This window comes from Haliotis asinina, chromosome 4, assembly GCF_037392515.1.
Source record: "Haliotis asinina isolate JCU_RB_2024 chromosome 4, JCU_Hal_asi_v2, whole genome shotgun sequence".
Classification (NCBI taxonomy): domain Eukaryota; kingdom Metazoa; phylum Mollusca; class Gastropoda; order Lepetellida; family Haliotidae; genus Haliotis; species Haliotis asinina.
In genome coordinates, this window is record NC_090283.1 from 71394115 (window position 1) to 71409156 (window position 15042).

The 15042-nt window shown below is 40.9% G+C and overlaps 1 protein-coding gene across 2 annotated transcripts; it reads left to right on the plus strand.

Moving 5' to 3' along the window:
• Window positions 1-1473: 1473 nt before the first annotated feature.
• LOC137282698 (uncharacterized) lies at window positions 1474-9245 on the plus strand. Of its 2 annotated transcripts, XR_010956834.1 has the most exons (5): window positions 1521-1660; window positions 6239-6411; window positions 6709-6789; window positions 7988-9147; window positions 9217-9245. XR_010956834.1 is itself a non-coding variant. In XM_067814485.1 (4 exons), exons 1-4 carry the CDS (start codon window positions 1549-1551, stop codon window positions 8435-8437), a joined length of 816 nt encoding a protein of 271 aa, XP_067670586.1. In that variant the 5' UTR covers window positions 1474-1548; the 3' UTR covers window positions 8438-9245. The 2 variants fall into 2 exon arrangements, 1 of the variants encoding a protein (XP_067670586.1); XM_067814485.1 differs by having other exon boundaries at window positions 1474-1660; window positions 7988-9245.
• Window positions 9246-15042: the final 5797 nt, after the last annotated feature.

Genomic DNA, 15042 nt, shown 5'->3' on the forward strand with positions numbered 1-15042 from the left:
TATTAGTTCCAGTATTAAAGTTATTATTTTTTAAGCCAACTATCGTTTTTAATGAAGTTAGGTTTAATGTTCGAATGGACATTTGGAAAATGCCATTTTTGTAATACAGTATCATTGCACGCTAATATGCATACAGTCATGGTCTTTTCCAAATAAGTCGATTTGTACCTAGAAAAAATACCACATCGCTCATTTCTTCTCCTCAGTAAAGCCCTTCCTCTGTATGCCCTATCTCTCTACCAGTGACTGTAGTTAGGCTGCTTTTTGTTTAACAGATACTTCATACTTGCAGATATTAACTACTTAAATTGTAGATATAAATACGACAGTACTTTCTCTTAGAGAGAATCCTCCAGTGTCGAAAGTTGAGTTGTGTATTACATCGCATCGGCATTATTGTAGTCATACAGCGACGAGACCGGGTCTGCATGCATAAAGTTTTCTAACCAAAGTGTAGAAACGTTTCTTAAAACGTTTTTATTCATTACAATACTATATGACTGTCGGAAGGACATCTTTCAAATTATAGATATGTAAATAAATTCGATTGGTTGGTTGGTTTCATAATTTTAAGGCGACATGGGCCAATACGAGCCGTATTTGCTCTTGATTTAATAAACAGTCATATGTGAATTCATAACTTAATTCGGACAGAAAAGGTTATCACCAAGGAACAATCAATCCAGTGGGACTGGTTAATTACACACACGAGTGCAATTTCATATTTCGCATGTCACTGTGTGCATTACGCTAGACCTGTAAGCACATTACCTCTATCTAAATGATGCAGGCACTATAAAACTTACATTAGTCTTGACTAGCGCTTGCGGCTTCAGACTATATCCATTATCAAAGAAATCTCTGTTTAAAACAGATTTCATCGTAATATTCCGATTTTGCTCTGAGTTTAACCCGACGAATCCACTTCCAAGAGCAGAAATTTCGTTAAAAAGTGAGCGACCTACCGACGTACCGATGCCACCACTCACAATCACATGCAAAGGCAACTGTTTCATCATTCAGAAACATTTGGCACGAGTGAATGTAGTTAGATTCTATTCCGTATTTGCATAAATAAATCGTATTTGCAAATGACGACCTTATAATTCCTAGCGTGAAAAGCGTGAGCTGTAACCCTGATGAAATAATTATTAGAATCAGGGTAACTTTGGGTTAATCTTCTTAACCTTGATAATAAATGTGCAGCGTCCCAGATCCTAAGATCTGAGTAAATCCCGGCACTGTCAAACACATCTCACTATCGCTGTATGTTGTGTAAATGTTATGGCATGTATATGCTCTTTTGCGCATGACACCGTATCTTTCCATTAAACATATTTTAATAATTACGTGATTATTAATTCATTACCATAAAGTTTCTGAAGGGTAAAGCCCCAAAGGTTTAATATATGCATCAACATTCGTGAGATTCCTTGACATTGTCCAATTTCCCAACTCGCCACGCCCAGACAGAAATGCTAATGTGTGTATATAAATGTCCACCACGAGCTGTGATGCCTGGTCTGTGACAGCTGAAGAGGAGCGGGCATGACAGAGACGTGGGACATTAGGAGACATTATGTGAACTATGCGAGCACCAGCCCGACTGCTGAACACACCGCCATGAAGACACCACGGGGAGGGCAGCATTCCTTCAAAAGTAAGATAGCTGTTGATACTGCTAGAGATATACCTTTTTCTTCATGCTAGTTGTAACGATTGGTCACTGTACGTGCACACCTATGATAGGAGGTAAACGCCACTCAAAACCTGGTCCCATGTTGTAGACATCATTAGACGTTTGTAACGTTTCAGGCGTCATTAGGCGTTATAGTTTAAGGTGGTAAACGTCAGTAGACATTGCAGGTTCATGTGGTAAATGTCATTAGACGCAAACGTTCCAGATGGTGAACGACAGTAGACTACACATTTCAGGCAGTAAACGAGTACAAAGGTTGAAAGTTGAGGTGGTTGAACGGAGATGTTTCATACGTACATGTCTCAGGTGGTAGACGTAAATAGACGTACATGTCTCAGATGGTAGACGTAAATAGACGTACATGTCTCAGATGGTAGACGTAAACAGACGTACATGTCTCAGATGGTAGACGTAAATAGACGTACATGTCTCAGATGGCAGACGTAAACAGACGTACTTGTCTCAGATGGTAGACGTAAACAGACGTACATGTCTCAGATGGTAGACGTAAATAGACGTACATGTCTCAGATGGTAGACGTAAGTAGACGTACATGTCTCAGATGGTAGACGTAAACAGACGTACATGTCTCAGATGGTAGACGTAAATAGACATACATGTCTCAGATGGTAGACGTAAATAGACGTACGTCTCAGATGGTAGATGTAATTAGACGTACACGTCTGAGATGGTAGACGTAAATAGACGTACATGTCTCAGAGGGTAGACTAAATAGACGTACGCTAGTGAGATGGTACAGACGTAAATGCTTCAGGTCGGAGATGTAAACAGACGTACACGTGTCAGTACACGTAATAAGACCTACACGTGTCAGATGGTAGCCTTTGATAGACGTACATGTTTCAGATGGGAGAAGTAAATAGACGTACTTATTTCAGATGGTAGATGTAAATAGACGTACTTATTTAGACGGTAGACGCAAGTAGACGTGCATGTTTCAGAAAGCACATTAAATAGATGTGCATGTTCAAGATACTAGACGTACGTTTTAGATAGACGAACATAGACATTAAAGCGACAGATAATGAATCAGTCTTTAATGTAAAAAAACTGACATAGCGTCATATGACATTGTGTCAACTTTGTCGTCCAAATGAGGACGCAAGACAGGCACTAAAGATACAAAATGGCGATCTTCACGAGACATTTATTTTCAGACTGTAATCCTCATAGGACGGATACATTTACTTTTATCCATTTATTATTCACGCAATGAAACGTTAATGTTTCAAGTTGTGAAAGTCATGTAATATAACCTAAACGGAATCATCTAAAATGTCGCTGTGGATTCAAATCCTCCTTTCACCAACACAAATAGCAGCATACGATGCCTGTGATTCATCAACTATGACGCGCATTTGTGTAACGAACTGAAATGACCATGGGCAATGTGGAAATGCTAAAAAACGCATTGTATTATTAAAAAGGTTTCCCCAAGCTGTAAACAACAGAAAGCGGGTTAATTATTGCACACAGGGACCAAACACATAGCAGGGAAATCAATGACTATTTTTAACGAGCCTTTGGGTTATGATCATCATCATCAGTAGTAACAAGGCAGTCCCCGGAGAATGGTTTCCTTGACTGGAACTGAACTGGAATCAACAGGACCAAATTGTGTGTTCCCATTGTTGTATGCTTTGTACAGTTACTTTCCATGGCCACCAGTACCATCGCTGACATCGCATTAACCCGGGTCCAAAACCAGTATCAGACTGTGCTTCCATGACCATGAGACTGCCGGTTATCCTATATGCATCGTTATGTTGCTAGTTGTGTGAATTAAACAAAGATGAGAGTCCGCAGAAATATTTTAAGTGGCCATGATGTTAATTTGTCGAGACGAGAAGCACACCGTTGAGACTATGTTGCATGGCTTTCACAACTTGACCGATTAATGTTTCACGTGAGAAAAATAAAGGCTAAAGATAATTACTGAAAATATGGCCGACTTATGAGGATTAAAACCGGAAATTAAATATACGACAAATGTTATGGATGTCAACTTCTTCGTTATTGTTTTCACGACGTGTCTGGGTTATTCCTTGCCCATTCGTCAGGTGGATGACGAAGGGTGGATGACAAAGGGGTAAGGAATAGCCCAGAAATGTCGTGAAAACAAAAAAGAAGTTGACATCCATAACATTTTGTCGTATACTATAATATCGACTTCTAAATGCCTCATAAGAACCTCAGAAATTAAATGTCTCGTGAAGATTACTAATTTGTATTTTTAATGACTGTCTTGCCTATGGACACGAATAGTATGATGATAACGTAAAAACTTTGCCTGCAAATGAGTCCGGACAGGATGTGACAGTTACAGAGACGTGAAGGCCTGTATAGTACGACATCAGGGAGATACCATCTCAAAGGAGTGGGGCCTCATTATGGTTTCAGATGAGCATTTCTGCATGTTTGAAGCAGATGAGACTTTTTGCAAATTACTCAATGTTTCGATACATACCGCCTGCCAGATTATGAGGAAGTACTTATTCCAGTAAAATGAAATGTCACTGCGTCGGAAATACACCCTTCCTCCGTACTTAAAACTTAAATTGTTGCGCCATAGTTGCACCACGTGGGAATCAGCTGAAACTATGTGCTGTCATAGAGCCTCGTCAAGTCTTGACTCAAATCACAAGTGACCCTTAAAGGTCACGAGGTAGAATAGGTCTTCAGCAACCCATGCTTGACATAAAGGGTGACTATGCTTGTCGTAAGAGGCCACTAACAGGATCGGTGGTCAGACTCGTTGACTTGGTTGACGCATGTCATCGGTTCCCAGTTGCGCAGATCGATGTTGCTGGTGTTGATCACTGGATTGTTTGATCCGGACTGGAATTGATACCGTGACTTTAAACTCTCTGTATTGCACCATGACTTTAAACCATCTGTATTTCACCGTGACTTTAAACCATCTGCATTTCACAATGACTTTAAACCATCTGTATTTCACCATGACTTAAACCATCTGCATGTTACCGTGACTTTAAACCCTCTGCATTTCACCGTGACTTTACACCACCTGTATTTCACTGTGACGTTAAACACTCTCTTTTCATTCTGAGAAACGAAACGGATTGCAAGGCTAGGTCAGGTTTGTTTTAATGAGGTTTCTGTTATCGTATGATGTTCCATAGGTGAAACCCATGTATGAATTCGAAACTATGATTGTTGTTTCTTGTACGATGCTTCACATAAGGTTTTTCTATGGATCAAGACCAGGTATCAAATGAAATATTTTGTCTTGTAAGCTGTTCCATGGTCTTGGACAGGCACGTGTCTACAGCTCCCATGTGACTTACCCTGACTGAAGTGACCTTACGAAACTTCCCGCGTGTAACACAAGGAAGTAACTCCACTGAAGATTTAGATCCTACACAATCGGTACTCGCTCATGTCCCATAATTCTGTATTAAGGAATTAATCATGCCGAGGGTTGTGTTTAATAGGTAAACTTTGGTTTGCTGTTTTAAGTATTTGGAGTGACTGAGTTAAGATTTACATCGGCAATATTTCAGCCACATCGTGACTAAAGCAGTTACAGATTTATAATGATTAAAAATCAAATTATAAACAACTGTCAACGAAGGACGGCCAAACAACTAGATTATCACAGACAGATATTTGAAACTAGTAATTAAATCTATATCAGGGAACTATAGAGGACGATACAATAAAAAGAAGACGGGTTATAGGTCGCCAACAACTGAATGCAAATCACCATACCAGGGAACATGGGGACTTACAGTAAAGGAAAGTAAAATGCCTATATCTAGACTATCACAGGTACAACCCGTAATACATATGAAATATTGTAACCATAGAAGACAACACAATATAATCCAGGCTGTAGATCGCCAACAACTCAGCGCTGATCACCATACCAGGGACCATAGGGACTTTGGTACCTGCATGAGCCCTAGTTAAGACTTACGTCATCACTTCAGCCACTGGCGATAATATGACACATTTAACCGAAATTTAAAGGAACAAAAAGACTACGTTTTAAAAGCTTGTATTCAGTGTTTTAAAGAACCGTATGTATTTTTTCATTCTTAACACTTGGGTACAGTGAACATCAGCCGGCATGTCCCATTAATCACAAGATTATTTCAGCATGCTATTACCCGCAAAAATCTAGATTCACATTGTTCTGAAGCTTTTGTGAATCTGTTCTTGACATACTTGTTTGCTGTATGTTATCGTTTCCCACTTGTTTAGATCGATGTTCATAATGTGATTCTCTGATCCAGATCCAATTACTTACACTAACCTACGACATATGTCGATCAACAACAAAAAGCAAAAAGTTTATTTCGTACCCGAATTTCTTGCGCATTACGTCATCATACTTAATCAAAATAAGAGAGATCGAAAAAATTAAGACTTCACAGTCAGCGTCCCCAGAAGGAATAAAGTGTAACATGCAAAAGTTAGCAGTGGTTCATGCAGTTTCAAGACATCTGGATGTTAGTTTATCTACTGTCACCACATGCTCACTTAATATTACAGATACTGTGCTGTATCAACGCAACAACGCTAGCCGTTGCCTTAGTCACCTTGCTATCCCACAAATAGTGCTAGGCGTCCTGGCCACTTTGGCGGGGATAGTGACTGTCTTCATAGCATCAGTCAAGCTGCAGTTTCCGTTTTACATTGGCGCAGACATATGGACGGGAGTGACAGTGAGTATTACCACTCCGATCGTGTGCATGTTACATACACAATTTCGGCGAATTCTTTAAGGAAGAAAGAAAGCTGGGCAATCAAAACATTTCCATTGTGTTAACGATTTGATTCAGCCCGATTTTTGACTTCAGTTTGTGTGACACAAATCAACTACCGACTTTGTTTAACGGCTCTTTGGGCAAGATGTCCACGAGAACCAATCGTGCCAACTTTCAGGAGCCTAAAATACCTGGATTATCTGATGATACTGATATGCCTACTGTAATCCTCTTGTTTCTGGTTAATCTTAACAGTGTATAACGGCTGGCGGTGTGGCTCACCGCATCTACTCCAACACTGGCGGCGGGAAGGTATCCAGGAACACGCAACGTTTGGTGAGTTAGTGAAGCACAATTTACCCATTATTGAAATACATTTGCAGCAGGGTGTGGAATCTCACAGATGGTACCGTGAATATCCTGGTTCCATTTATCACATGGGTACAGTGTTTGAAGTCCATTTCTGGTGTCCCTCGCCTTGATATTCCTGCAACATTTCTAAGAGCGGCATAAAAACTCACTCAGTCAGTCACTCACTCAGGCTGATGATGGGGTAAATCTCCTTGTCTATGTGCATAATGTATGTCCCCCAACCTTATTGTGCGCCTCAATTTTACGTTTTGCCATCTATGGCCTGTTTTATCTTGTGTTGTCCAAACAGTGCTATTAGTTTTAGCTTTCCACACGATTTAATTGTAATTGTGATTTTCATCACGATATGGCTGAAATAATGCCGATGTAATAATATTAATAATAATTAGATATTAATTCACTCGCTCACTCGGATCAGACTGTCAGACTTTCGAATTCATTCACTAATCCCGGAAGTCGACAATGACGATCAAACTGAATCCAAACATCAAATAACTCAGGGTCCACTGGTAGAAACGATCGTGTCATCATTCATCACTGACATTGCTTTATCTAAGATCATCTTACGGCCGGTTTGGTGTACAAGGACTCTGTGATTAGATCACATTTAACAGAATTATTTCATCATTTTCGCATAAAACTTGACGTAAGGATTCCGATCTAATGGCAAGCCAACAGGCCCTTTGTGCACGAAAACATCCCGATCACAATTATAACACATGGGCCCTTCGTGCACGAAAACATCCTGGTTACAACTATAGCACACAGGCCCTTTTCCCATGAAAACATCCCGATACAGTCTCATTTGCGCTACGAACGATTATGAGTGGGTGAGTGAGTTAAGAACTGAAGTCACAGCACTATTTCAGCCATATCGTGACTAAAACAAGTTCTAAATTCTAATACATACATATGATATATAACACCCTGTCAACGACAGTAAAATTACTAGATAGTCACAAAATGAAAACTAGCTATCAATATTTTTATAAGTACAAAACTTGGTTGGGACAATACAACGTGAACGTAGATCACCATACCAGTAGAGATCGAACGATTATGGAACAGAAAGAAGAAAGGAGACTTATAATCGGATTAATTTTGTATTTGCACAAGGCTAAGTTTACAGACACATGTATGCATAGTATTACTCTGTTTGCAGTTACTGGCCTACGGATGTCTGACCATTACGTGTTTGTGTCTGAGTGTCGGGAGTCTCACGTTTGCTGGATATGTGGCTTACATGTGCACGGACGGGAACCCCTCCAACGACCTCTGCATGCCAAGAATGCGTGCTAACCTGGCACTAGCTGTTGTGGACGTGGTCATTGAGTGCTTTGTCGTGGTAACCAGCCTTGTCTGTTTCTGGAAATTCAGTTACTACAGATACACGTTCGGGACAAAGTCCGCGCCAAAAATATCCAAAGAGAAAAAACAAAATGAACTGAAACAAATCATGAACGCCCAAGATGTCTACATCGCCAAAAGTTCCTACATCCAGAATCAGATACGCGCACATCCAGTCTACATGACACAAGGCTCTAGGCCAGGGGTGCCAATTTACGCCGACAGCGTTATGCCACCTCCCTACACGCAGTTGGCACCGTATTAACGAAAGGAAGCTCAAGTTGGGCTCAACATATAATTATTTCAAACAATATTAGCTGCAATCCATGTGTGTGCCGGGGCATGAACAGTTAGTTCTGAGGGTGTAGTGGTTGATGGTCATGTAAGGGATCCTTTTGTTTATCCGTCACTTTCTGGTGGTCGAAGTTATGAACGCATTTAAATTATACAGTCGAAATATGATGAACCTTAGTCTCAGGTGAAAGAATTCATTGCATTTCTTTCTCTGGAACTTGAAATAACTATTGCAACTCTTTTGTTGCAACCACAGCACGGTCTTGAATATTTACACATCTACGTCTACTACTAACTCTTCGTTACGCCAGCGGTTGTAGCGGTATCCATAACAAACGCGCGCTATATTGACATTATAATACATTTTGTACCATTATCCCAGGAGAAACTGTTGCAAACCGTGGCGGTAGTTGTAGGATTAGGATAATGTAAGGGCAGTTCGTTCGAAAATGTAGTGGATACATTATCTAAACCTAGAAAGTGACCGCGGTGGAGCTGGATTGAAAATACAAGAGAATGCTTCATCTAGGTAATCTAAACATTTGACTGTTTGTTTGAAAGAATCATGTTTTAACTTTCTCTGGATGAACCTTCAATAAGACTATTGCTTTGGTGTGCAATCAGGATGACAGTCAAGTACTAGACTGAATTGATGTATGTTTTGTTGCTATTCCGATGTATGTTTTGTTGCTATTCCGATGTATGTTTTGTTGCTATTCCGATGTATGTTTTGTTGCTATTCCGATGGAGAGAATGTGGTAATAAATGTTTTATTCACAGATGTGGCGTTTGTTTCTTTGCAATATAATGGTGATGGGTGTCATTATGAAACCACGATTGGAAACAAATGAGTAAAGAGGTGTGTAAATCAAATACTAAGTATAGATGATAACCTAGACAGTTGTTGAGAGTATCGAGGGCTTTGGTGCCACAAACATATACAGGTTACAGGAGATGTTTACAAGAGTTGTCTGTAAGAGTTGTCTGCAAGAGTTGTCTGTAAGAGATGTATAAAAGAGCTGTCTACAAGGGTTGTCTACAAGAGATGTCTGTAAGAGTTGTATAAAACAGCTGTCTACAAGTGATGTCTCCAAGAGATGTCTACGGCATGGCATATACCACTTTTCTTACGTATATGTAAATTACTTTAATTTCATTGGCCAATTACGTTTAAACAAGTTTCTGCGTCACTCCTTCCAGGAGGGTGACGACTACAAGAAAATATCACCTGCTGCCACGGTAACTGCCAAACACTCCGCCAAGAAGATGTGTCGCTAACAATCGTATGACGTCATGATATGACACATGCAGTGCGCATGTTCGAAAACCGTTCCAATAGGTGTTTTCGAGTTAACTGTTACATATAGTTTACCGATTTTCGCTGCCTGGTTGGAATTATTTTATACACTTTACCGTATCGGGTAATTCGGTCTGATGTCCGCCTCTGTAACTGCTCTAGTAACACACTTCAAAGAGGCATAAATCAGACCGTGTTACCCTCGAGAGAAGCATTCAGCCTACAGTGTTCTCCTGAAACCACGGGTCGTTGATGAGACTAAAACCCTAAAAGTCTCACTCAACGCTTACCCGTTCCATGACGACAATCTAGTATTTGACGTCATGAACACCGATCGAAGCAATTGAGAAAGAATGACACTTGCCTAGCCGACCCTGTTTGTCGTCTTGCCTCTTACAAGCATTGGTTTCTGACGACCAGTAAGCAGTCTGCATCGCAGCTTCACGGACCCACGCCGCAAACATCACTTCAAATAATCTTAACATAAATCCTGTCGATCAGTGCAATCAGATACCTGAATCCACTAGAAGGCTTCAGATATGATCTAACTGTTAAAGTAATTAAAAACCGACTGTAAAAGCTCTACCATTAACAAAAAATTATCATTTACGGTGAATTAAACAAAAAAAAAACAAGCACAACTGTTGGCCTGCAGCCTTGCTTGTACATAACCAATCAGACCCAAGCGTAAAGTGAGATTTGCGATAACTTTATTGAGAAGAAGAGAGAAGAAATATTTTATTTAAGTGTCACATGCTCATAAAATACGGGTATAACATATAAAATAGGACATTAAAATAGAACATCCGGCCTTGTAGGCCTTTGAGACACTAACATGACATTAAAATACGTAAAGTTAAAATGATCAATATTAAAGGACGATTATCGCAAAGGGCAGTGCTGGTGTCTACGTCTGAACATTTTGTGATTCGGGAACTTAGCGGATTATAAACATCCTTATCTGTCATAAGTGTGATGAACTGGTCTGCTGGGGTTGATTGGATGAAACGATTGTGTTTGGAGATCATAGTAACCCAGAGTTCATATCTCAAATTAGAATACAACTACGTTTAAATTACAAAATTGACAGATTCTATCTTCGAGGGGAACTTTGGGGCGGGCGAATCTACCAAGTTCAACTTGCAAGGGAAGAGTACCACATCTTAGTTTACTTAAATGGCTATATGGTTATATCGGTCTATAATTTTGTTTACATATGGCTCAGCCTCAAGAGTACGTTTGATCAGACGGTACGTGCGGAGTTTATTGTCGTTTTGCTGTCTTTTATCGTCCCAAAGTTGGGTTAACACCAGTCCCGGTGGTCTAATAATAATAAATGGTCAATCGATAGCCGAAAATCTGTATCCGAGATATAAAATATGTCCGATATAGGCAACTGCCAAGCTTGAATACAACGTGTAATTTTAGTGAACCACGATTTATTAAAGCGCTGCGACCAAATATTGATAGTATTACTGATTCTACCTTGGTTAACAAGTTGGACTTTACGCCAGAATCTTAGGATTTCCATTCGTTGTTTGGTCAACGTCGATGACCAGCCTATTTCGCCTCTTACCGCTAGGTTTGGGGTTTTGTTACCAACCGAGAGATAAAAACGACAGGCCCGGTTTTGAACAGCGTTAATGCAGGAAAACTCACGAGTGCCCCATATGGCGGCGCCGTATGATAAAATCGGCTGAACGAGGTTTTCATATAGGGTGTTATAGACATCATATGCTAGTCCACCAACAGCCTTGAACTTACAAATGATGATACCGAGTGCACGACTGGCCGATTTCGTGAGTTCCGATGCAGTATAATTTAGATCTAAATGTTCCTGAAACCACAGGCCAAGATATTTATACGCGGGGCTATATTCAACCGTATTGCCGTGGAAGTTGAAGTGATAATCAGATCTAGGAAAACTTTTAGGTCTAAAATGAACTACCTTGGTTTTCTGAATGTTAACGGAAAGACGCCAGCGCAAACACCAACTTGATATACAATTTAGCAGGCGCTGTAAACTCTCCTGATTCGGGGATATCAGAGCGATGTCGTCTGCCTATAATAAACAACTCAACATGGAGCCGTCGATCTCGACACCGAGTCTCAGAGCATTAATTTCATCCACGAGATCATTTATGTATATAGAAAACAACGTTGGGGATAAAACGCATCCCTGTCGTACTCCGGACTGGACGTCGAACTCGTCAGTATAACAATTATTGACGCGGACTCTGGAAGATGTTTTACTGTACATAGACCGGACAGCCTTCGTAAACGTTCCATGTATACCTAAGGCGTGAAGTTTATACCAAAGACAGTCGCGATTAATTTTATCAAAAGCCTTCAAAATATCAATATAACAAACAAAGGTAGATTGTCTGGTATTTTTCCTGTTTTCTATAACCGAATAAAGGCTATAGATATGTTCACTGGTACTACGTTTTGAACGAAAGCCGTTCTGCTCATCGGCCAAAATATTGTTTGTTTCAAGCCAAGTACTTAACTTTACAGGCACCCGTGGCGAGCCACCTCCTCGTGGTGGGTGCTGGGTAAAGCTAAGTGCTCGCCAACCCCCCGTTGTGGACCCGGGGGCATATTTGGTCCACCAACCCGTTTGCCGTGGGTTGCCGCCCTGTGTCGGTGGAGAAGGGGATCCTGGTGGTTGAGGGCATAGGAGCAGGACCAGTGTTCCTATTGCTCAACACACCACTTTGGCCCTGACTTCACCTAGACGGGTGGTAGAATGGGCCCGGTTCTATCAATCGGCTGGTCACGCCAGGCCCTGTGCATGGGGATTATTTTTGCACATTTTCGTTGTACTGTTGGGTCTTGGGTCTTGTTCAAAGTCAGATTTTATTTCTCTGCATCGAGGAAATTGCCTGGAGTCCTATGCCAGAAGGCGGTGGCTCATGGGCCAATCTGGTGATGTTGACCGCTGAATTCTATATGTCTTTGGATTATTGTTATGGGCCGAACCAGCCTGACAACTAATCTTTTGGACAAATATAGCTATTCATGTCATATTTACTGGAGTATACCACCCCTGTATCCCCGGTGTTAGCATCCTGGAGATCCGGTGCAAATTGACACCGTCCTTGTTGACACTCCATGGTGGGTGGGGAGCAGGAGTGCTGAATTCGTATGTTATACCATGTCTCAATGCAATTCACCTGGTTCCTACAAAGCAACTAAACGCAGACATGTAGATGTGCTCTCGTCTGATGAGGAGGTAGCTCCAGATATTTCTGATTCTTGGCCACGGTTTATCACAATTGCATCAGTTGACGGAAGTCCTTTAAAACTGAACCCGTTTGCTATCTCACTGGGCATTAGAGGTGTCTGTGGAGATGTTAAGAATGTCACACGACTACGGACTGGTGCCTTACTAGTGGAGTGTTTGAGGAAACAGCAATCAGTCAATCTGTTGGGTTTACAACAATTTGTTAATACTCCCGTTGTTGTTTCAGTGCACAAGACACTGAACACGAGCAGAGGCATTGTGAGAGATGTTGCTCGCTGTCTTTCTGATATGAGCGAGGAGGAAATTGCTGTTGAATTAAAAGCTCAAGGAGTCACACATGTAAAACGTTTTTCCAGAAAAGCGCAAGATGGTGTCTTTGTTAAAATCAACACCTATCTTTTCACTTTTCTCAACCTGTAATACCTAAATCACTAAAGGCTGGCTATTTCAACATCGGGGTGGAGGTTTATGTACCAAATCCACTCCGATGTTTTAAGTGTCAAAAGTTTGGTCATGGTGCTAAGTTCTGCCGTAGCAAGATGGTAGTATGCTGCCGTTGCACTGGAGCCCATGATAGCTCTGAGTGCACAAATGACCTCAAATGTGCTAACTGCAATGGTGATCACATGGCGTCTCCTAAATCCTGTCCATCGTTTGAATTTGAAGCCCAAATCTTAAGAATTAAGCACACAAACAACATAACCTACCAAGAAGCAAAAAAACTAGTACCATCTCCTGCTCAAACATATGTAAAAACATATTCCGCAGCAATTGCATCCTCCACTCGAGTTTGTAAGACAGTCTCCGTGTCATGTCAGACCGACATCTCCTGGGTCAAGGATGACCAGACTGTACTGCACCAACCCTCTGACATATCTCAGAAAAGTAATATGAAATCAACCACTTCACAAACAGACAATCCTACTCGTGATGTACCATCTCACTCCATGGAAAGTACACATACCGATGATGCAACTCTAACTAGAAAAGAGAAAAAGAAAGTACAGAAAAGACGAAAGGCGCTCACTAACGTGGAGACGCCCACTCAAGTTCTTGCATCTGTTGAGGTTCATAACTCGTATGAACCTCTGGAGATAGACGTTCCTCCTTCACAACCAATTCATAGGAGTGAACACTCCTCCCAATCACGATCTCCAGTTAAGCCTCCATGAACACTTCCAATACTATTATTCAATGGAATTGTAGGGGACTGAAGAACAATTTTAATGATATACATTTACTTATACAAGATTTTAAGCCATCAGCATTTTGTTTACAAGAAACATATTTTAAAGAAAACGATCACATCGATATACGACAGTATACTCCATATCACTGCTTTTTCCTCCTGGGCCGAAAGCAACTGGAGGTTCTTCAATATTGGTGAGACAGGGCACCATTCACAGTCCTGTTCCTCTAAATACCCATCTTCAAGCCGTTGCTGTCCGTGTAACGATGCACATTGTTTTTACATTGTGCTCTCTCTATCTTCCTCCTTCCTTTTCTGTGCAGCCTGGCGATCTGCAGGCACTTTATGACCAACTTCCTAAGCCCTGTATCATCATGGGCGATATGAATGGACACAATCCCTTGTGGGGAGGTACACATACAAACAGCAAAGGTAACATACTAGAAGATTTTATTTCTGCCAACAATATCTGTCTCTTTAATGATGATTCCAACACTTATTTACATCCTGGTACAGGAACATATTCTTCCCTTGACTTATCAATTACTGACTCTACTCTGCTGGGTGAGTTTGAATGGTCAGTCCATGACGACTTGTGTGGAAGTGACCATTTTCCAACTATTCTTAAAGCTATATGTCCATCTGACGTCCCTCCTTTGTCACGAAGGAACTTTACCAAAGCTGACTGGCTTCTGTTTGAATCACTTTCATCCAACAGATTGAAGCCTGAACTGTTTATGGGAGTTCCTGACCCCGTCCAACTCTTTTCTGATGAACTGAACAAAATAGCCGATGACTGCATTCCAAAGTCCTCTACGATTCCACACATACGAAAACCATGGT

Bases quoted from the DNA above. Each gene is read 5' to 3' on its own strand.
- LOC137282698 (XM_067814485.1), top strand. From the start codon at position 1,549: ATGACAGAGACGTGGGACATTAGGAGACATTATGTGAACTATGCGAGC. The intron at 1,661-6,238 runs GTAAGATAGCTG...TTAATATTACAG, and splicing joins AGGGCAGCATTCCTTCAAAA to ATACTGTGCTGTATCAACGC. The intron at 6,790-7,987 runs GTGAGTTAGTGA...CTCTGTTTGCAG, and splicing joins CCAGGAACACGCAACGTTTG to TTACTGGCCTACGGATGTCT.